The 23552-nt window shown below is 51.3% G+C and overlaps 2 protein-coding genes across 3 annotated transcripts in view; both read left to right on the top strand.

The window, feature by feature from the left end:
- The window catches only part of TMEM108 (transmembrane protein 108), a 419219-nt gene extending 404467 nt beyond the window's left edge, over positions 1-14752 (top strand). For both annotated transcript variants that reach the window (XM_065942900.1, XM_065942901.1), the window contains exons 5-6: positions 7858-8012; positions 12964-14752. In XM_065942900.1, the coding sequence (XP_065798972.1) occupies positions 7858-8012; positions 12964-13086 (278 nt within the window). In that variant the 3' untranslated portion in view covers positions 13087-14752. The remainder of the gene's footprint in view (positions 1-7857; positions 8013-12963) is intronic.
- A 2245-nt stretch (positions 14753-16997) lies between these two features.
- The window catches only part of BFSP2 (beaded filament structural protein 2), a 75319-nt gene continuing 68764 nt past the window's right edge, over positions 16998-23552 (top strand). The window contains exon 1 of the mRNA XM_065943645.1: positions 16998-17486. Within this exon, the coding sequence (XP_065799717.1) occupies positions 16998-17486 (489 nt within the window). The remainder of the gene's footprint in view (positions 17487-23552) is intronic.

Below are 23552 nucleotides of genomic sequence, written 5' to 3'. Positions count from 1 at the left end.
GTTGCTGGCATGTCTGACTCTTTGCAAACCCCTGGGCTGTAGCTCACCAGGCTCCTCTGTCCAAGGAATTCTCCAGGCAAGAATACTGGATTGGGTAGCCATTTCCTTTCTCCAGGGATCTTCCCAACCCAGGACTGAACCCAGGTCTCCTGCATTGCAGGCAGATTCTTTACTGTCTGAGCCACTGGGGAAGCCCTCTTCCTCCCTGACGTCTCCACAAAGAACCTGATGCAATCACTCGGGACCCAGAGCTGCCTTCATGTCTTCCCCCATGCACCTGATCTCAATTCTTAGAGTTCTTCTGATGGCCTCACAGGAATCCTTACTGTGCCTGCCCTCCCTCCAGCCCCACCACACACACAGACATCATCCGGGGGCCCCCTCAGTCCTTTCAGGGGTGAGGAACCCCTGTGCTCCCCACTTATCAGCCCCTTTCTCCTGTGACTGTTTCCAGATCTCCTGGGGGCCTTGTAATTTCGCTGTTGTAAGTTACACTCTTTGGTTCTAACCTCTGTCCTCTGAAACCACACAAAACAAGTCCATCCACTAACCCTGAGGTACATGAAACTGCTCTCAAGGGCAGGCCTTTCTTTTCCAAGCTGTCGTTCCTGTCCCTTTGAGTCTCTTCACAGGGCCACCTGGCCCTGGTCCTGCCCCTATCTACCCCTCCAATGGCCTCAGTTCATGCCTGCTCCCAGAGGAAGCACGGCATTGCCCGTGCCCGGCTGAGGCAGAGGAGCGCGCGTGGCAGTTCCTCTGTTCAGACACTTCAGTCACATTCAGGCAACCTGCTCTGGCATCAGGTCCTCATGTCACACTATGGGCTCAGCCTGATCTCAAGGGGAACGAAGCCCCAGAAACTTTCCCAGAAGAGGCTATGCAGCCAGGTCTCTCAGCCTGTCTTCATGTTATGGGTAAATCAAACATCCGCACAGGAGCTGTGTGCCTTTAACATCAACCTGATGTCTGCTTGGCACTGTATTCTGACAAAATCCTTTTTAATCTGGAGTCTGGATTCCTTCCAGGAGCTGCCTCTCCCAGCTCCCTGTCTCCTTCTAGTTGATAAGCAAAGCAAACTTTCCATGTTGGGGAGAATCCAGTCTGCTCAAGGACCCAGTACGGGAAAAGTGAAAATGTATACAGGTTGCATATTTTATTCTTTCCTTAAACAGAGTTATTGTCAGTCATGGGTACACACAGGTATTCTTAAAACTGTGATTGCCCACTTCTAAAACAGAAGAATGATAATGAGAAAATGTAGCACTATTAGCCAATAAATTATTAATAATGGTCATATTTGAGAAGTAATCTCATTAGAGACAGCTTTCTAATTTTCCATTCTTTCCATGTGTCTAGAGGCTCTAGTTTACAAAGGGAATTCCTACTATTTTTAATCATTCATCCTTAAAACAGACTAGCTAGAGCAATAAAATAAAAGGACAAAGCAGATGCACCATACCTGTAGGGAGTATGTCACGAAGTGAAGTGACTTGCCCAGGGTCCCAATCACACCTGAGTCAGCCCAGACCTGGTGACAGGATCCGTTTGACTCAACAGCATCTCCCAAGTGCTCACTGTGTGCCAAGCACTGTTTCAAGCACGAGGGACCCAGAAGTGTGTGACACAGCTTCCCCCACCCCTTTCCCGACCTGCACCCCCACAGGCCACACCCACCTGGGTTTGCAGGTCTAAAAAGATGTCTCCAACCCTTCTGCTATATGTGAATTTGAAATTAGATCAAATTTTACTGCAAAGCAGAAAACCCATGGGCTGCCTAAACCATGCATAATAACATCAGCCAAGACAGAGCGAGGACAAGCCTGGAGCTGCACCGTGAGAATGCTTCTGGCACTGACAGGAGCCTTCAGCCGCTGGGCGAGAGCATATTACTTCAGAAAGGAAGATTTCCCCTGGGACCCACAGCCCCCGCTTCCTTTGGTGTCTGTCTTGCATTTCCACCATCCTCAGGCCAAGCCCTCACTCAGCAGGGTTCCAGCCTGGCTGCCTCCACATACACACAGCTCCCTGTCCTGTGGGACCATCGCTGACCCTATGAAGGTCCTGATGAGAGGGGCACTGAGAAAGAAGATGCTTGTCCAGCTTTAAAACGCTGTGATGTTTGAAAGCTCATAGCCTGGCCAGGTCTAGGGACCCCACAGTCAGACCTTCTCAGCAGCTACATTTATCCTAAAGCACACTCTCCAGCCCTCAAAGAAGTTTCCTCTTTGGCTAGTTTGCCAGATATTTCAGGCAATCTGCATTGGTAGCAAAGTACATGCATAGATTTTCTCATCTGGCTTTTCTGAGTAGTCCGGGCCCTGGTCCTGCTTTTCTGGGGCTGCTGGGCAGGCCGGCAAGTCCCCAGTTTCTGGTGGAAGCAGAGGGTGACTGTAGCAAGTCTCAGGTCTGCTCGAGAGGGGCTATCACCACTTGCACCTGCCCTTCAGATCATGAACCCTTTCTAGCAGCTGGAAGGATGTATGTTGTGCCAGGTCTGAGAAATGCTTTGTCTCCTGAGCCACACTGGAAACAGCCACACTCAGTTTCCGATGTGCTGAGAACTGAAACTGATTGGATCCAGGCCACATTTGGTTGGAGTCTGGGAGCTGGGTGGCTCCTGAGATGGTCTCTGCTGCCACCATCAGGACGCACAGCCCACCACCTCCTGCTGGAAGCCTCTGGGTCTGGTGCTGAAGTGGTCCCTGCCCTTGGCTGCCAGAGCTCTGGGTTTCCATCAGGAGGTCGGCTGTGTGGCTCTGTCAGTCTCTCTGGCCTGGCCTGCACATACCACATTCGTTGTCGAGAATGTCTTCATCCAGCCTCCCTGGAAGAGATGGGAGTTACCTGGGGTGAAAGCAGGAAACGAGGCCAGTTACAGATATTTTTCATCACCAATCCAAGGGGAGCCATGCAAAGCAGAGCAACCTCTCACTGACCCAGGGTTCGTAAGCATTCACATGCACATTACCCAGGACAGGCTGGCCTCCTTCCAGACGTACAGAAATGCCATTGGGTCAGCAGAGAGAACGCATCCTTGTGCCAGGTGGCTCGTGGCTATATTACCAGTTGTTCTGTGAATGTTACTCAAATCCGAATGTGTCTGTGTACCTTTGCTCACAGACCGCAGTGACTTTGTAGTTATTATATTTAAAAAAAGAAAGAAAGAAACCTGGATCAGAAGTACTCTTTGCAGTCAAAAGAATAGATTAGGACGGAAAGTAAGCGTGACCAGGTTTGTCTCCTCGGGGTTTATGAACCAACTGAAGGAGGTGGGGCAGCCTTTGAACAAGGCAGGCTTACCCGGGGGTGTTCCCGAGGCTGGACTAGAGTGGCCTGGCCACACTCACAGCTCTTCCGTGTGCTTCCCCTGCGCCCCCTGCAGGAACCTTCTGGAGCTTCTTCAGGCACATCTCCATCCACCGGGGCAGAAAGTCAATGAGCCCCCAAACCTGCTTTCCCCAGGCCTGTGACTCAGCCCAGCCCGGCACCCGGTCCAGCCCGGCCTCCTTCCACACCCTGAGGCCTCCCTTGACCACCCCCAACCTCCAGAGTGAGGAAATGATTGTCCACAGATGGGCTGGCTCCACTTGACTAATCCTTTCCTCCAGGGTTTCCAGTTTCTAATCTACCTAATGAGGGGCCAACTGAGATGTCAGAGCTCCCTGCCCTCTCTGATTTGCCTAACTTTAAACTCGTGTGAATAGCTTGAGAGGGAGCCTGCTGTAACAGGAAGCCTTGACTTGGGAACCAGACGCACCTGGAAGTAAACCCAGCTCTCCCACTAGTCGCCCCTGGGACTTGGACAGGTTAACCCTTGGGCCACCATTTTCTTACCTGCAAAAATAGGACTGATGTCCGCTGTGTTAGTTCAAGGCCTTCAGGAGGCAGATACCAAAACAGAATTAAGCCTGCAAGAGATTTATTGGGGAAACACCTGTGAAGTATTGATATAAAGGAAGAAGGAGGTGAAGGGCTGGGAAGGAAAAGGCTGAGATGGCCGTCCTGAGGAAGCTTCCGTGAGGTGAGGGGAGCCTTCAGACCATTAGAGGAGTTTCCTGTCCCGCGGGAACAGACCTGCTCCATCAGTAATGGCTGGGAGCAGCCTCAGCACACCCGCTGTGGTGGGTCAAGGGGGCAGGGGCAGGAGCGGTTCCTTGGCTGTCCCCACGCAGCAGAGAGCTTCTCAGACACTCTCGGGGCTGCAGCTCTGCTCCAAAGCCTTGTCACGCACAGCAGATGCATCTGAGGTTCCATCACAGCATCTACCGTGGAGAGGTGCCCAGTGAGGACACGGTCAGAGGGTGACAATACTCATCTCACTGTCAGGACTTGCCACACATTCTCCAGCCGCCCATGGAGAGCACCCTCAGCAGGTGTTTTCAAAGCACCCTCCCTCAGGGTCCTGCAGGCTTCCGTTTCCATTTCCCATCATACAGCAGGTCCCAGCCCTGAAATGAGGCCCCTTCCAGAAACATCAGCACAGTACCCAGGCTCCATCTTCACGTCAGCAACCCTCCTCCTTCCTGTCGTCCATCGGACAAGCTGCGGCTGATTCCCTGCTCATGTGCTGGAGAAGCTGGGAGAGCTTGCTTCACTCTCATTCCAGTTTCAAAACGAGAGGAAATAGGGATCCCACTGACCTCCTCGAGGGTCTTGGCAGCATTTCCCTTTGGAGAAACAGAGCAGTTGAAGCTTTCGGTGACATGGGAGAGGGCGCGGCTCACACCTGAGTGTGCAGAGTTGTGTGGTTTAGAAGTTTAGGCAACTTCAGTTGCCTCTTCTGTGAATGGCAGGAGTGCCAGCACCTTCCTCAGGCAGCCGTTTTGTGAGTTAAATCAGACTGGAGAGCACCTGGGAATAAAATAGAGACACCATAAATTTGATTGAACTTTTCTTTTGGAGATGAAAGTTGAGACCCCAAAATAATGGAAGTACTAACCTAACCCTTGGCCTTGAACCACACAACAGTCATGCAGCCCCATTTTTCCTGCAGGGTCTCCCTTTAAGGATGATGTGAGAACAAGAAGGAAACTCATACTAGTGAAGCACCTATTGTGTGTCAGGCCGTGCTCTCAGCATCTGGCATTCATGATCCTTACAACCCTGCCGAGTCTATAGTGATCAGCATGATGAAGTGACGCCTAGTGTAATACACAGCCGAGTCAGACTTGAACTCAGGTCTTTTGGACTCTAAGCCCATGCTCTTCCTGTAGCCGGGCTGGCTTCTGGTGTGTAAGTGAAATGGTGTTTGAGAAGCACCAAGAACTCCCTGATAGACGTGTAATCAGGCTGGCAGCGCTAACATGGGAGGAGGAGAAAATGAGGAACAGAACTCCCCGTTCCAACCCCCAGCCCTTCCCGCAGGGCAGGATCCTGGTCCTGCGTCCTAACCAGGCCCAGGCCCTGGAGCAGGGGCAGTGTGGGCTCAGAGGGCACTGGCCTGGGATCCAGAGGACCTGGATTCTGCAACCTGCACACACCCAGGTTAGTGGGCGGGGGTGGAGTGGGGTGGGAGGGAGTGGTTCATGCAGCCTAGCCCTCACCCTATGGCTTGGGTTTCCCCGACTTGAATTCCCCTGGGCTGCTTCACCATTCCAGTCCCAGGAGCAGGGTGAAAAGTAATAGTGACAATGAGGAATAAAAATTCCAGAAAAGAGGAGAAGGGACCAGGGCCTTGCCCCAGCCTTGCCACTTGCTGTGACCTGTGGCAAGCTGGGTTCCGCATCAGAGTCTTCTCCTCTATAGAACAGGTAGGTGTGCCCTAAATTAGCAGATTTTCAGGCTGACTCTTCAGCCTCTCTCCTCACCCCTTCTTCCTTCAACCAGTTGAAGAAAGGGCTCTTTGGAAGGAAGGGAGGAAACCCACAAAGCTTGAAAGAATCTCTACCAGCCGATCTAAAAATGTCTTTGAGCTCAAGTATTCAGAAATTGGCTTTCTATTTTTAAAACTTTTTTGAGAAGACCTGGAAGAATGGTAAGAAAAGTAGAAGACTTTTTGATCAAAGCAGATTGGATGGAATGGAAACTTGCCCAATCTCGATCTTGCCTGGAAGCTTTCTCAGATAGAGATGCCAGCAAGGCCAGCAGCAGGAAAGAGCTACAGAATTCCTCAGTCAGCCTGCAAGGCTCTGGGCTCTGGGCCCTGAGGTCTCAGCCTGTGTGGATGCCAACTTTTGCAGTTCCCCCACACCCTGGCATGCCTAGGCCCCCAAAACCACCAAACCTTTCTGGCCGCTGTGGGCAGAGATGGGCCTCCACTGCCCCCTGGTGGCCACTGCTACTATGGACAGCTCAGCCTGCCCTTCACCCCTCAACACAGATGATGGGCACCCCCAGGATGTTGAGTGCAACCATGCCTACCCCTGATCCAGAGTTTCAGCCACCCCATGGGCTCTGGGGATGGTTAATATGGGCAGGAGGTGCCCAGTCTTCATTGACTGGCTTCTCCCCAAGACGGCTCCTGTCTCCCTGGGGCACTGCATCTCCTGTTCCCCTGTAAGACCCTGGACAGGCCACCCACCTTGCCAACCTTGGAAGCCTTTCCTGTCAGCATGTCCGAGCCACTCTGTTCACACGTGGTTCAGCGGCAGCCTCCAAACATGCTCCTTCCTCCCGTGCCCCCGAGGGTCTGAGACTGAACAAGCAGGGTGGCACGTCGAGCTGTGTGGAGGCGGGATCAGACCTCTGTGTGCAGCAAGGTTTCCATGTCAGCATCTGGCCTGTCTTTGTGAGGCAGACTCATGGATGGTTGAGAGCATGGACTTTGGAGCCATCTGGATTTGCTCTTGGGCAAGTCACTTCACCTCTCTAAGTCTCCATTTTCCTGTCTGTAAAATAGTGACCCTCATAGTACCGACCTCATGGAGTTACATGGAGGATTAAATGAATTCATGTTTCTGGAGTGCTGGAGCCCTACATACATGCTTTAGGACTGTTAGCAGCTATTTGTTTTTGATGATGCTGGTGGTAATGAGACCGGAGCAATCGTTTTATCAGGGTCCAAGACCTCTGCCTAGAGATTTTGCTCTGAGCCCCTGCCCTCTGTGGAAGTCAAGGCCTATTTGTAAAGTTCCCTGGGCTCTGCTCATCTCTACGCCACACTCCCGCTTCAGGAACACGCCTCCTCAGACCTGAGGTGCAGCTTGGCACATACGTGTCATTTCCTGCAGCTGAGCTCTGGGGAGTCCTCCCAGTGAGAGGGCAAGGCCTTTCTTTGGAGCGAACTCCCTGGCGCTGCAACATGCCCAGGTATCCGAAATGCCATGCAAACCTCCTGCCCCTGGGCCTCACCTCCCACCTCACTCGCTCCCACACCAACCGCACTCCAGCCATGCTGCTGTTTCCTCACATACATGCAGCTTGCCCGCACCTCAGGACCCTTGAGCGTGCTGCTCCCTCCACTTGGACACACTGCCCCTATTCCACCCATGGCCAGCTCCTCCCCCACCTGCCAGTCTCAGCCGTAAGGTCACTGCTCAGGGAAGCTTTTCACGATGGAACCCCTCCTGCAGCTCCCCTCGGCTGTCTCCCTCACTTCCCCGTGTTTCCTTTTCTCTGAACAGTTATCTTCCTATACTGTCTAACCCGCGTGCACGCTCCATACACAACCTAGGAGGAACGCCTATGAGAGCAGGGCGGTCCTGTCTTTCTCTTCTCTCCCCCGTCCCCAGCACCTGGCGCAAAGCAGGCGCTCCACGTTTATAGGTATTTGTTGAGCTAATGAACAAGCGAATCAAGGAGCGGGGCACGTGGCTGGATGTGTGACTGTCACGGCCCCACCTGGAGGCTGGCCTCCCTCCCTCGCGATGCTGGCCCGGCTCGCCGCCCCTCCCTCTCTAACCGGGACTCTCTCTGCAGCGGTCCTGCTGACCGTGTGCTGCCTGCGGAGGAAGAAGAAGCCGGCCAACCCCGAGAACAGTCTCAGCTACTGGAACAACGCCATCACCATGGACTACTTCAGCAAGCATGCCGTGGAGCTTCCCAGGGAAATCCAGTCCCTGGAAACCTCTGAGGTAACGAGCCCCAAACCAAGGGCTGCCCCACGGAGCACTGCCACTCGGGGAGGAGCACCCGCTCGCCTCTCCAGCCTCCTCCTGGCCGCAGGAACCTGCAAGGTCCTGAGCCGCGGGGCCCCGCCCCAGCCCTGTCAAATGGGCATCCGCTTGGCAAGGCATGTTTCTTGGGACTTTGGGTTTCTGGGAACAGGCCAACAACTGTTCATTGAGGACAGTTTGGTGGCAGGCGTTCAGGGGACTGTGAAGGTGGGAGCTTGCTCCCAAGGGGCCAGGCTCTGAGATATGGTTAAGGTACTGGGCTTTGGCATCATTCAGACAATACCGGGAGAGTAGTATATGAGGGGGATAAGGGGAGAGTCAGAGGGCTGTGAAACCTATGGAGGAGAGCCTCATAGAGCAAGTGCTGGCAGGGTGAGTGCGTGCAGGAAACCCCAGCCCGGCCAATGAGGGAGCTGGGCTTTGAACCCGGTGTTCTGACTACAGAGACCACTGCTCTCTCCACTCTCACAGAAGGGTGGGGCAGGGGCCAGGGGGCCCCAGGAGAGGTAGATGGATTAGGCACGGCCTTGGGTGAAGTTGGATGCAGTTTGTGCATTAGTCTCGGACAGCCGAGAGTCTGAAAGTTAAGCTTTTTGTGACCTAGTTGTAGAAAGATTGTGCTGATGGTCATCATCAGTGAATGAATAAGAAGGAAAGGAAGGATGGTTTAGTGGATGGCTGAATGGATGAGAGGACAAAAAGACAGATGAGAAATCAATAAGGAATGCAGTTGAGATGGCCCGGGAGAAGGGTGGTGGACAGCTAAGTAAAGATGGAGGTGGGGCTGAGCATGCTTCTGGTGGAACAGTCCCCTCCCCTCCTGCAGACCCATCCCCCCAGCATCCAGGTGAACTTTTAGAGACATGCCTGTGATCACATCACACCTGTGCTCAAAACTCTTCCATAGCTTCCCATTGCTGGTAAGTTGAAGTTCAAAGTCTTTTCAGGGCCTGTGAGGTGAACCTGTACCCACCCAACCCTCCAGCCTCATGTCATGCCCTCTCCCTCATCTGCGAAGGTCAGATGACATTGGATTTCTTTTCACTTCATTGTGGCACCAAGTTATATCCCACTCCAGGGCTGTATAGAAGCTCTTCCCTCCCCTGGTGTGTCTCCTAGTGTGTCTCCTGTCCATCCTGAACATCCCCCTCACTGTCCACTCAGTGACTCCTACCCACCACTCAGGGTGCAGTCCAACCATCACCTCCTCAGGGAAGCCTCCCCTGACTGCCGAGCTGGGTGCCTTCTCCTATCATCAGGTCTCAGCTCCTGTGCTTTTCCACTGTGGCACGTGCTGGCATTGTGATTACACAGCCACTGGTCTGATATGACAATTTTGAATCTTTCTCCCCCACCAGAATAGCCAGTTGCCCCCACACTGCTAACCCCGAGGGGCAGTTCTCAAGCACTGACTTTACTCTGCCTACCAGCAGTATTGGCACGTTCAGTCGTCTCCTCCTTAAAACATTTCTTCACTGTTCCCTCCCACTCCCAGCAGCTCCTGCTTAATCTCCATCATGGTCCCCTGTCCTTTCTCCAAGCTCCAGTCACAGGAGGGCCCAGGCTCAGTGTTCCCACTGCTTCTCTTCTCTATGACAGAGTTCCATGACTTTAAGTCCCATTTCTCACCATGACTACCAAGTTCTGCTCTAGCCTGGCCATCTCCCCTGGGCTCCAGGCCCATGTGCCCAGCTACCGATGCACACATTTAATTGGCATCTCAGAGTGAACAGCCCGAGACTGATCTCTCAGCGTTTCCCCACCACCTCAACACCCAGAAGCCCCCTGGTGTCTCTCATGATTAGATGGCACTGCTGGCCACCTTCTCCTCTGCACACCCCACATCCCATCCGTCAACAGTCCCTAGTCCGTTGGCTTTTCCTCCACACGAGCAGGTCTCAGTACCAGCACTGTGGCCACCCCCCACCCCAACGACACCCGCCCGGGCTGCCATCATCCCTCGAACCCTGGATTGTTGCCACCTCTCTGCAAACAGCTCTCCCAGCCACTGTCTGCCCCCACCCCAACCCCCAATCCCCGCTGGCAGTCTGTCCTCCACCCAGCAGCCAGACCAGCTTTTCAAGGGAGGACCTCATGTCAGTCACGACTTCCAAGCCTCACAGGGCTCCTCCTCACACTCTGGACAATGTCCAGATTCCTCCTAGCGGGTTTTTTCTCAGGCTGGTCCCACCTACCTCCTCCCTGCTCTGCCAGGCCCTCCAGGAGTACAGGTCTCAGTCCCTAGAGTAAGCTCGTCCTGGCACCTGTCTGAAATGCTCTTCTCCCAGCTGCCTCCATCTCTCACTTCCTCCAAGCCTCTGCTGCCGTGCCACCTCCTCAGAGAGGCCTTCCCTGACTGCTCGACACAGGTTACAATCCCACCTTCCCCCCACCCACGATGCTCTGTCCGCACCCTGCTTCGTGTTTGTTCAGAACTTCTCCCCATCTGGCACTGTACCCTGCTCTCTCTGTTGACTGCTGAGTAGACATCTCACCTACTAGAACCCATGCTGCCCCAGGGCAGGAGACTTCCTCACACCCCATGCCCAGCTCCTAGAACAGTGCTGAGCACTTGGTAGGTACTCAGTAAACGGTCATCCTGTGAGTGAACGCTGCTCACAATCTACCCATCATCCACCCCAAAGCCTGACACACAGTGGATGCTCAGTAAAAAAAAAAAACATAGCTGAAGGACAGAGGGACAGGCCTTACAATGGCATTGATCTTTAGTGTGGCCAGGGTACAATTTGGTGGCAGGAGTGTTCCTGAAAACTGTCACAGTGAGTAAAAAAATACAGGTAACTTGACCCAAGGGCTGGCCCACTTTGAGTGTGGGCTCTGTACCCCTGGACCCTAGACTGCTTACAAATTGGTAAATGAAAACCAAAAGCCAGAGGACAGTGCTGGTGAGCACACACCCACAGCCCCAGGCCACCACGGGGCACAGGCCAGAGGCCCTGCTAGGAGCCAGGGTCAGGGGGCTGCAGCAGCGCCAAGCTTGGCTGGCTTCAGAGTGGGTTTCTCACCCTCTCCCAGTCGGCCTGCTCCCCTCGTCCCGCTGTATTCCCAGTAACAGCAGCTGTCCCCTGTCCCCTGGGCACAGAGGCCCTGCCCACCCACACAGCCACTGCAGTCATAGGGCCATGAGCTCACTGCCAGGCTGCCAGCTTTGGAGGCTGCCAAGTGCTTCGCCTAAGCAAGTTTCCCTGGCACCCCGCTCCCCTGCTGGGCTGATGAAAACAGCAAAACAGAATTGTGTGGGCAGAATTGTGGTGCCCAGAAGCATTTGGAAACTTTCATGCTTTCTCCTCTTTTTCCCTCCCCTCCTTCCTTTTTTTTTCCCTTCCTGCTTTAGTTATTTTCTACATAACTTTCTCTTTTTTTTTTACACAGAATAACTTCCCCCACGTGGTTTGCCCTTAAACTCTTGTGAGAATTGTAAAACCACAGCATATCTCAGGCTCCAAACTCCCCATCAGCTTAACCCCAGAGCCCAGCAAAGAAAAAGGATTTCTATCCCCTCACTGACACGCCGCCCTGGTCTCCTGTCTTAGACAACTGACCCCACGTCCACCCCTAAGATAAGTGAAGGAAAGTCTTGTCTTCTGAAAACATTTCACAACAAATGGCCTTTCTTCCTTTCTCTCCTTATTTTACCCATAAATAATATGTGCTCGTCAAAAATCGCAAACTTTTTATTCACTTTGGGGGGAGTATAGTGCAGTGAAAACAAAAACAAAAAAGTCTGCATGTTTTGTTTAAAAATAAATTTCAGAGTATTAATCATGACATCTTAAATTGAAGCCATATCTAAGCTGGTCTGGCCTAAACCAGTTACACCCAAGTCTGCCACTGAGTCTTTGCCCTACAATATCCTGCAGGCTCTGAGGCTTCTGTTATGTAGAACTGGAACAAACTGTGGCTTTTTTTCCTCTATGTCAACACCTGGGCTGGAGTCTGAGAACTGCTATTGCATAGCCCCCATGTGCCTCCATGGCTGAGGCCAAGGCATTCAGATGACCTGAGCCGGTTGTCTGTTTCCAGGCTTTCCCACTCCTGGGGCTGTGTAGATGGACAGAATTTTTCACTCACCTATTGTGCAGTCACACACAGAAATTCAGATCCATTCAGCTCAGCACATCCAGTGCTATAAGAAGCAGGCATAGCATTCCGACCAGGCTCTGGGAGGACTCGGGAGGGTGGAATGAGCTCTGTAGGTTCTGGCAGCTGGGTCTCAGGAGAAGAAAGAGGAGAGCAAGCGTTGGGTGTGTTCAGGAAAGAAAAGTGGTGAGGCCTCCTGGAGGTCTGTGGGGAAAAGGTGGAAGGAGAGTCCAGGGCCCATGTGGTCCAGGTTTTGCCCACTAGGGCAGCAAGCTGTACACTATGTGTCATGCGTGGAGAGCAACGCCACCTCTTGCAGCCTAAAATGGAGATGATTCAGGAAGCAGGAACTCTTCTTTGGAAGCTGCTATAAGGATCTGAAAAAAGAGCAGACAGATCTCTGAACCCCAGCATCAGCAGTGAGGATGATGACAGGTGGTTAAGATGAAGGGTAAGACAGGTAAAGGGGATTAAGAGGAACAAACCTCCAGTTATATAATAAATAATAAGCTTCACGGATGTAACGGTACAGCATAAGGGATGTGGTCGATAATATTGTAATAACTTTGTCTGAGGGCACATGGTTATTAGGCTTATCATGGTGACCATTTCATAATATGTGTGAATGTCAAATCGCTATGTAGTACACTGGAAACTCATGTAACTTTGTATGTCAACTATATTTCAATAACTTTTTTCATGTTTACCACGCACTCCCAAATGGAAGTAAATGTTCCAGTGGGTATGTGACATTGGCCACCTGATGAGCCCTCCCCAGCTCACCCTGTCTCCTCCCTCTGGCCTCCAGGACCAGCTGTCAGAGCCCCGCTCCCCGGCCAATGGCGACTACAGAGACACCGGGATGGTCCTCGTTAACCCCTTCTGCCAAGAAACGCTCTTTGTGGGAAATGACCAAGTATCCGAGATCTAACTGCAGCAGCCCTCGCTTTACCGGTCCCTACCTTTCATCTCTAACTTATCAATATACAAATATATATTATAAATATAATCTTTGTGTAACCCTGACTTGATGAGAAACATTTTCAGCAGCTTTTTTTTCCTAAGAATTGTCAACATCTTTTTTATAAGTGTGGTTTAAAAAAAAAAAAAAAATCTTGGCGGAACAATCCATGGCCTTTATAAAATAAAGGTATTTCTAAGCAAAGCAGTTGCATTGATTGCTTCTCTTAATAACTGTCCTTGTACGTGGGGGTCCCAGCAGCCCCAGGCAGGTGAGAGAAGAGACTGGCCTGTACAAGCGGATATTAAAATGGCCAAGTGCAGGGCCTCGGAGGCTTCTTACAGCTCTAGTTCCTCTTGATTCAATGTGAAGGACCCCAGTTCCGTCCCCTCATCCGCACCTCAGTGATGGCAACTGGGCACCTAGAAGGACGCTGGCGGACGAGGAAGAGGGAGCCCTGGGCCCTGTGACGGCACCGCTCGCTGTCGAGGGAAATTCCATCCGAGGCGTGGACAAAGGCTGGAGTGTGGAGGCGGATGGGGACCGCAGTGTCCTCGGGCCACGCCCCCGACATCCCCCGCAGGGAGCCCCACTGTGCTAACAACAGGACCACTTTCCCCTCCGCCGGCAGGAGGCTCCCCTCCAAGTGCATCCCCACATTCTCCCACCACCCGCAAATGCATTAGACACGGTGCCTTTCTCTGGAGACGGTTTGGATGTGGATCCCAGCCCCGGAGCTTTGAAATGCTTGTCCTTCCTCAAGGATCCAGTGTTTGGGGGTTCACCTTTGTTTTCTCAAAAGACCATCACATCACACCCCTGAGGAACGTGTTTGTGGATGAAGCCTTGGAGTGCGGAGCTGTAGTTTTCTAAACCTTCCTCCCAGGATCTTAAAATAACAAGATTGCCAAGGTGGATCTCTCAGAAGACATCACTGTATCTGTGCTGGGCGCTGCAGACCTGCCTGGGGTCACCAGGGGTCTTCACCTCTCACTGGTCTCTCCCTGGGTGGTCTCCCGCTGCCCCACCCCCACCCCGGGGTCCACAAACCAACAAGGCTCAGACCCCCGGAGACAGGAGAAGGGCTTCCAGAGATGGCTGCTTATCCATTTTTTTCCCTAATACATAGTGGCTGATAGAGAAGATAACTGCTTTGACACTTCCTTTCTCTAAATGAAAGATAGTTTGATAGTATATTTTGATTATAGATGTTCTTATAGTCAGATTGGGACTTGAACTTGAATGTTGAGTCATATGTTCGTGTTATTGCTGTGGTCTTTTTATCATAACTTTTTCCTTTCCTACATTTTCCTTTTAAAAAAATGGCCTTTAAACTTGTGTGTTCTCAATGTCATATAAATGTACTTAACATGAGTTTGGTGATTGTCTCTCTTCAAACACTCTTCAACCCACGGGGAAGCAGGTTACATGTTGCCCTGAGACTCATTTCCCAGCGCGTTGCTGTCTGATCTTTCAACCTTATCATATATTTCTGTCAGTGATTGCATTTAAAATATCAATGTGTGTGTATATAGAGAAAGAAATCTGTTTGTAAAGTAGAATTTATATATAATATATGTAATCAGAGATACATATGTTATATATACATATGTGGGATGTATGACTTATTTTTCCTTATACGCAGAATTCAGCTATCATGTATATATAAATAAACTTATTTTATTAGCCAGAGGATTAAGTTGCTAATACATTTTGCCTTCTTTTCATTTTTAGATAACTTTTAAGGCTTCCTTAAGTACCAACCCCATGTGTCCATCTGTATTTTTTAATCTATTTTAACAGTAAGTTGGATTTTTATTAGTATGATGAGCTAATAGCCATTTATCATTTGATAAAACAAATTATTTAGGACATGCTTGGGATTTCTCCCCCAAAATTCATTTGTCTATGAGTCTTTGGAGATATTGGTGTCAAGATACATCCTCCTCATCTGCCCCTCCCTGGACTCTGCACCTTATTGTAAACATCTTCAGTCAGAGAAATCTGAAGTTACCCTGACCACAGAGTGTCACCATTTCATAGAGTAACAGTGCCTAAACGTGGCACCCTTGCAAACAATTTTTGTGGCTTGAGCCCTCCGTTCGTTCTTGAATGATCCATCCTGGAATTCCTGCAGCTCCTGGGGCCCATTAGCATCACCTGTTTTAGGAGGATGTCATTATAAGGCAGACTAGTGGGCACCATGGGCCTTCAGGGTACACCAAGAAAGGGTGCTTTCTGTTCACAGCAAGAAAGCCTCGTCTAAGTAAACAAGAGGCACTGCCAGCCTTTGCTTGATCTAATTGGTTACTTAACCTGATAATCATATACTCAACATTGGTATTCATAAAATACTTTCCATGTCATTTCAAATAGAAAAAGTAGAAGGGGGAAAAAAGGAAAGAGCACATAGAATGTTCCAGTAAGTGACCAGGTTTTTTAACTCTGCGTGTGTGACCTTGCGCAGGTACCCTGTTTTCTGGGTGTTAGGAGACAGGGTGGGTCCTAGATAAGTCAGTGGATCTGGAGTCAGAAGAAGACTTCTCATTCCAACTCTACCACTTCCTGGATAGGAGACTTAGGTAAGTCACGCAACTCTCAGGACTCTCATCACACAAGGGAGAACAGGTGGTCACAGGCCGTGTGATGATACTCCTGGAGTTGTGCAGTGCACAATCCTAATGGCAGTGCATGTCAACCTTGATCCTACTTACTGAGGTCAAGTTGAGAACTCAGTGTAGTAAGCATGGGAATGTGCACAGTACTGGCTGCATTCAGCTCACCGCTTCCCCTTCTCTCCTCGAGGTGTGTCCCCACATTGCAGGATCTGGGTTTTGGTTACTTCATTTCTCTAGGGTTAAACTTAAATGCAGTGGATTTTAGGTCCATTTTGTTACCTTGGGGACTGCAAGAGTCTTTCTGGGTACTGAAGGCATAAATTAGCCCAGAAGCTGTCATCCAATAAAAAAGCCCAAAGGGTGTCATCCAACACTAGCTTGGAGCACCCTTTAAGATTTTTAACCAAAAAACCTCTTTTTTTTTTATTTACTAGCTTTCTGGCAGATGGGGAAACCAAGACGCAGGGAACATCCAGAGCACGTAAGGCCAACATGTGTGAGAACTGAATTTGCCCACAGTCCCTTTCTAGCACATCAGCAAGTTACAGCCCAAGCCAGTGCATGGAAAATAAGGTGCAGAGAAGGGAAGCAATGTGGTCAAGGTCAAGCAACTGATGAACACCATGCTCGGGGGCAGAGGGGTGCCAGGCAGGAACCTGAATTTGCTGCTGGGTCTGAGGGAGCCTGAAAGAAGCAACAGGTTTAGTTTGTTTCTTTTGAGTCCCTGGGGCTGCCTCCCACCAAGGCTGGTTCCCAGTCATCTCCAGGCACATGTCCGCAGTCACAGACGCAGCACAGGTAAGGCTGGTGAGCCCTGACGTTAGCCCTGAAGCACCTGGAGTCAGTCCTGGCCCAGCTGCTCTCTCTACTTCTGATCTAATGGCCCTGAGCTTCAGTTTTGTCATCTGTGAAATGGGACTGCTGGGTGCTGGCCTTGCCCTCTTAGGTAGTGTAATACACAGGCCCAGATGAGCCACCCCCACGGCCTACACGGATCCAGCCTCCCCACCACCCGCAGAAAAATCTAGGAGGTCAGGCACATGATCCTGCTGAGAATGCCTGAGCGCCTCTCTGCACACAGCCCTGGGCGGGCCGTTTCCCTTTCAGCTTGGTGAATGGTGGAAACTCATGGAAAACAGCAGACAAAGCAGCCCTGGCACAGGGAAGCTTCCAGAGAGGCCCAGTCACGGGGATGCTGGGGCTGGAAACCAAAAACCACCGGGCTCTGTTAGTCCACCAGGCACAGCAGAGGCAGAAGGGGAGATGAGCACACGGCGGGTGGTGGTGGAAGCGCCCGCGGGGGCCAGCTCCAGCATGCCTCTGCAGAGGCACAAGGTCTCCTTCAGGGCAGCTCAGTCACCGTCCTCCCTGGACGGCCTCCCAGCTTCCAGGACCATTGCCGTGGGTGGTCTTGTCCGAACACCCAGGGTCTACGTAGGGATGACACCCAGTGGGTCCACAGGTGGCCTGGGCGCCCGCGTGACCCGCAGGGCCCTGGGCATCAGCAGCGTCTTCCTGCAGGGCCTGCGGAGCTCAGGCCTGGCCACGGCTCCCGCTCCCAGCCTGGAGAGGGACCTCGGTGCGGTCGAGGACCTGGGGGGCTGCCTGGTGGAATACATGGCCAAGGTACACGCCCTGGAGAAAGTCAGCCAGGAGCTGGAGGCACAGCTGCGCATGCACCTGGAGAGCAAAGCCACGCGCTCAGAGAACTGGGGCGCCCTCCGGGCCTCATGGGCCAGCAGCTGCCAGCAGGTGAGTGCCTGAGAGAGGATGCTGACTGGCTGCCTGCTGCCCCATCTCTGGGGGGCATTAAAGACAGCAAGGGTGCTGAGGCGCGGTGGGAGTGGGGGGGCAGGGAAGTGAGTGGCCTGAGGCCAGAGAAACTGACCATAACCCCTTACACTTCCGTGCTAAAAACATTAATGACCATGATGAAAAGAATCAAAGGGGGCACCATTTATTAAGGTGCCCTCAGGGCCGGGCCCATGCCAGACCCTCTGCAGACACTGTCTCCTCTAGGGTTCAAAGCAGTACTGTGCAGAGAGGATCATTCACTGGTTGCATTTTTAGACAAGAAAATTGAGGCACAAAGAAGTTATGTGCCCCAAACCACACAGCTGATGGGGAAACAGAGCTGAGATGGGAACCTAAATTGTCCCAGCTCCAAAGCTTACATTTCTCCCCTCAGCCTAGGCTGACTCTGTAACTTTGTGTTAAGAAAGGGTTTTTACAGCCATCATCAAGCGAAATGGTTTTTACAGCCATCGTCAAGCCATCATCACCACCAAATGGCTGTGGCATTAAAAACGATAGCTAAATGGAGGCGTGTTCCTACTTGCATCAATTCAGGGCTGTCCCATAGAAATCTGAGCCATGCAGGTCATTGACAAATTTACTACCCATAGTAATAAAAGTAAAAAGAAACATGTGAGGTTCATATTAGTATATTTTATTTAACTCATATTTTAAATGTTATTTCAACATATAATCAACACTAAAATTATTATTGAGATAAGTTACATTGGGATAGAAGTTCTGCAATGATGGAAATGTACTGTATCCATACCACCTAGTTATCTCTGGCTATTGAGCACTTGATGTGTGTCTAATGAGACTGAGGAACTGACGTTTCTCTTTTATTTCATTTTCATTCCTTTAAATTTAAACAGCCACAAGTGGCCAGTGGCTACCTTATTGACTAGGGCAGGGCACAGAGGTTTTCTCCTTGCTTGGTCAGGACCTCTCCAGGGTGGTTCTGCAGGGCGCTGAGATCATCAGTCACATCTGCTTGCAGCCTGTGGTTCTAACACTGGGCCCGCAGCCAGCTTTGCACATTTCATCTGTCTCTTTGTGGGTGGCTGGCTTCTCTGTTCCCCTCTGCCCACAAATGCTGGCCTTGGCATCCCTCTGAGCTAAATCAGCCTCTAGCCCAGCCAGGAACTGCCAGCTCAGACCCCTTGCACCCTGGGGCTCAGCACACAGCCCCCAGGGGGACATCACAGACCTTCATTCGTGTGTGACTGGGTGATGCTGGGCAGACACACTCAGGCGCTCCTCATTTGCTCCTCTTACCTCCCACTTCACCCCCTAGAGGCTTCTCCACTGCCAACTGGTGCCTGCAGACAGCACAGTACACACGACACCCAACACTGTCCTTTTGGCTCTTCCTCAGAGCTGCTGTTCTGCTCACATCCATCTGTGTTGTGAGGAGAGCCATCTCAAAGCAGCCTGGGGCCTTGAAGCTGACAAATCTCAGCCAGCCATTCCTCCAGCGTTCTCTCCAACAGTAATAATTCCAAATATTTGTGTCCTACAAGCCACCAGAATGCCCCTATTCCAATATTTCTTTATTGGAATATTCCAATATTTCAGCTCCTGCCAGATAATTTCTTGCACTCAGCTGCCACACAGACTTTTTATAAGTCAAATGTCCCAATTCCTAAGTCAAAAAGTACAGTGACAAAACTTAGTCCGTGTTCAACAGAGAATGACTTAATTTGGCTTCAGAGGCTTCAGCAGCTTGCCCAACTTCTTTGAGCCTCAGTTTCCTTATCTGTAAAATGGGTATAATAATGCCATGGGTATTCCAGCAAGTCCATAGATAAATAAGTTGCATAGGTCCTGCCCATAGGTAGACTACAGATCAGAAAAGTGCATACTGAGAGTGTACAGGTACAGTGCTGTGGGCTGGACACCAAGACAGTCAGCCCCCAAATAGAGGTCATTTTCATTTTAAGTGACTTGAGATTCTAGCTATGAATATAGAGTTCCCTTTTTCCTCTTTTATGAAACACAGACTTGAAGATACAGTTAGAACAACCTGTAAAATGGAATTATTTCTGTTCCACATGGCCCAGTCCTCCAGCCATATCTAGCTCTGTTTCATCTACAAAAAAAAAAAAAAGAAAGAAAATCCTACATATCTGAGAAAGACACACAGTTTTTCCTCTGCTGCTATTGCAAAACTGACCCATGTGGGCGATCCGCCTCCAGGCCTCCGCCTTCAGCTTTACTAACACCTTCTCTCCACCTGGTAGTCTCCACCCCGTCACCAGAGTGACCTTTTGGGCACATGCAATCCATAATGCAAATTCTGCATTATGACCCTGCCCGAACCCTCTGGGCTTCTCCTCACCGATGGACTAAATCCACAACCCTGAGCTCAGTCCACAGGGCCCTCCAAAGTCACCTCTGTCCCAGCCACACCACCCACCCAGGAGGCCATGCACACACCACTCGGCCTGGCTCTGCCTCTGTGGCCTCGTGACAGCCACACATCCACTGCGGCGGTTGTCATGTTGTCCTGTGTCATTTGTGTGTCTAGGTCCTCACATACTAGGCTCACTGAGGCACATAGAAAGGTCAGGGGAACCTGAATTTGGATGTTGACTCTGCTACCTTCCAGCTGGGTGGCTTTGAATCAGTTACGTAACTTCTCTGAGCTTGTTTCCTCATTTGCAATTTGGGCGTCACTGTATCTACTGTGTGGAGCTGTTAGGGGGTTAACTGAGTGTCATGTACTTAGTAAAATCAGCGGCTAATAGCCTAGAAAGACAGTTTCATTCCTGGCACTGCAGATCCCTAAAGCCACATACACAATCAAAGGTCGACACTGAGAGGGACCTGTTCCCTTCAAATCCTGGCTCTGGTTCGTCCGTGTGAGAGGCACATCCACCCCACACCTCCCTTTCCCTGTCTTTGAGATGGATGAACACCTCACCAGTGGAAAAGGGCCACTATGAACATGAACTGAAAGAAGATGTGAAAGGGGGCTGCATGGATTATGAAGGGTTGTGTGTCCTCAAAGAGGACCCACCCCCCTGGGAGCTGGGCCATGGGCCCTGGGGTTGCTATGGGGACCATAGTCCCCTTCAGGGCCTTGAAATGACCCCTTACTCCCCCATCCCCAAGCAGTGTCCTCATCACCCAAGGGCTGCGGGAGACAGCTTCCTCCTAAGCCCCATCTAGCCCCAAACAGCAGGCCCAGCTTCTGGGCGCTGAGAAGTGACGCCTTTCCCTCGGGGAGTGGGGCCCACTGCCTCCCTGGGTGCAGGTCATGGAGCCCTAAACTCCACCCGCCAGCCCCCATAGAGCTCAGGAGGGACCCATCCCCCAGGCACTGTCCCCCTTCTGGCCTAGAGATCAGCCCCCCGCAACCTCCACAGTCCATTTATTTATTTCAGAATGTGCCGCCTTCTCCTCGTGGGGGGTCAGAGGCAGCCACGCATGCTGAGTGCTCCTGGGCTCCTCTGCCCTCACTTGGATTTCGTGGCCTGGAGCTTCCTGCCTGTCTCTCCAAACACCTTTTCCCAGCATTCCCAACACTTCACAACACTTCCTCACCCTCTCCGCTTGGCAGCCCACTCTCCTCCATCTGCAACCACTTCCTCCCCTCTGTACCTCCTCATCCTTCATGTCTGTTTCAATGGCACCTCTGCTGTGAAGCCCTCCCTGACCTTCTTTGGCTCCTCAGGACCAGCACTGTGCTTGAGGCCTGGGGTCAAGCTCTCAGTAACTGAACACTAAAGGGGCTGAATGGTGGTTGGACACCTAGAGAAAAATGTCACCTTCTCCCTAGCCTGGGCCCCCAACAGAACCCAACATGGACCCCTGTCACCCAAGAGTAGGTTGGGCTGGGAAATCCATTTCAGTGACACTTTCTCAGACTGAGCTGTAGGACCAGTGGAGAAGTTCAGAGCAAGTACCAAGCATGGTTTCATGTCCAACACTTCTATAGCTATTTGAGAAGGAAAAAAAAAGAAAAGATTGAGAAGGGATAGTGTTAATGGAGAGCTCCCAGAGCTTTTCTGGGAAGAGGCCCCTCTGCCCTGGAGTCTCCCACGCCTCTCCACCTCCACCAAGAGTTTTCACCACCAACCTCGAGGAGACATAGGCGTACTTTCAGAAGAACAAGGAAGAGGGCAAGGGGGGAAAGAGAGTGCTGTCCCTGTGGACAAAGCCCCAGCATGGAACGTGACCCAGGACGGGTCTCAGGAGTTCACACCAAAGCAGTCCAGCCAGCAGCCTGGGGAGATTGTCTCCCTCCCCCTTCACTGTGTAAGTTTATCAGCCTTGGAAGAACTCAAGGGGGCAGGCCCACTGCTGCACTATGGAGCCCAAACTCTAATAGGCCCCAAAGTTGGGGTTTAAGGCTCAGTAGCTGCTATATTGAAACTTTCACTTGCTGTTTCTTTGAATTCGAGTTTTGTAAGTGAAGTTCAATGGCACAGTGAAGCGTGTGTCAGGGCCTTGGAGCCTCGGCTCCCCTGTCTCTCTGGGACAGCCAGGTCCTATGACACCTTGCAACTCAAGGCCTCTTCTGACCTCCCCTTCTTGTCCCAACCCCCAGCAGAGGCCTGATCACAGGGGCAGGGAGGGTCAAGGTGACATCTCAGGGGGACAGATCTGGGACCGGCAGCACCACGGTACATTCAACAGGCAACTGACAGGAGAAAGGTGAGCACCCACCCTTGATCCAGGTGCATACAGAGTAGTACTGAGGTTCAGTACTCTTAGGGGTCCCTTGTCCTCCATGTTAGGGTGGCCAGTCAAAAGAAAGGGAGATGCTTGGCTGGACTTCCCCACCCCTGGCCAGGACCTAGCACATCAGTCCAGTAGCTGGCAGGAAGGGTAACCCCATAGTAGCGGGCCTCACAGCACCCCCAAATCACAGGGCACAGCCCCCTGGGTGCCTGTGAAGGTTGCATCTGTGTCTTGATTACCCCTGTACTTGAAAGATTACAAGATTAAATCATTTTAAGATTAAAAATGAGCATGACAAGTCAAGAGAAAAACCAGAAAGAAAGGAAAATTCTAATACCTTTCAATGCACCCCTTTTCCTGCTTTTTGAAAGCACAGGGAGCTCTGTGCTTTCATTTTGCACTGGGAGTCACAAAGTATGATGCCTGTCCTAGTTAGAATTAAATGTATATGAAGTTCTTTTTCATGTTCAAGCCTCTCTCTCAGCGACTCAGCTGTGTTAGAACAGAAACTCTCAGCTCCTTCTGCTCAGCAGTAAAACAGATGGAAGAACTCCCAGCTGGTGGCCAAGAGGTCAAGGAGGACCTGGGCACCAGCTCAGGCAGAAGGTGGTCCTCTCGCTCTCTGGCTTGGCTTAGTGCTCTGAGTTTTCTTGCCAAGTGAATAATGCTGATAACAAGTTCTGGCGGCAACATCAGGCCCTTTCATCCTCAAATAAGCCAACCGCAAGCTTGGAATTAGGCAGTCTCCCTGCCTCAGAGCTGCTCCTGAAAGAGGAGTAGGAGCAGAGGTGGGGCAGCCCCAGGGTCAAAGACAGGGAGTGAGCAGAGGCCAGGGCTGTGGAGAGGCTGCAGGGGGAGAAAGGGGACCGTCTCCACCGAAGTCTCCACCGAAATTAGTGGTCTCCATGAGCGAAAACAGCGGCTTACACCTCCAACGGCAAGGGCTGTCAGCTGGGGGAAAGGAGAAGTCAAAACTACTGAAAGGCAAAAGGATTCAAATTTCAAATGGGCCTGATTTTAATATTTTCCCCATTCTCACAGTCTCTCTTTCTCTCCCTTGCAGAGAAAGAGTCCATACTCTGAGGATCTACCTACTTGGGGAAACTACCAGAAACAGGGACTCTAGATCCAGGCCAGGTCTCTCTCCTCACAGCACTTGTGGCCCTAGCAGTTTTTGTTTTGTTTTGTTTTGTTTAAAAAAAAAAAAAGACATGAGAAGAACCCTCCCCACTGAGTAAGTGAAAGATCACAGGGTCACTGTTGTCAGTGACTGGTTTGTCTTGGGTAAATGTCCCTGAAAGGTGGAGAGAGGAAGAACCCCAGCAGTTTTAGAAC

The sequence above is a fragment of the Muntiacus reevesi genome, chromosome 8 (assembly GCF_963930625.1).
Source record: "Muntiacus reevesi chromosome 8, mMunRee1.1, whole genome shotgun sequence".
Classification (NCBI taxonomy): domain Eukaryota; kingdom Metazoa; phylum Chordata; class Mammalia; order Artiodactyla; family Cervidae; genus Muntiacus; species Muntiacus reevesi.
The sequence above is the reverse complement of the archived record's forward strand: the minus strand, read 5'-3'. Positions and strand labels throughout refer to the sequence as shown.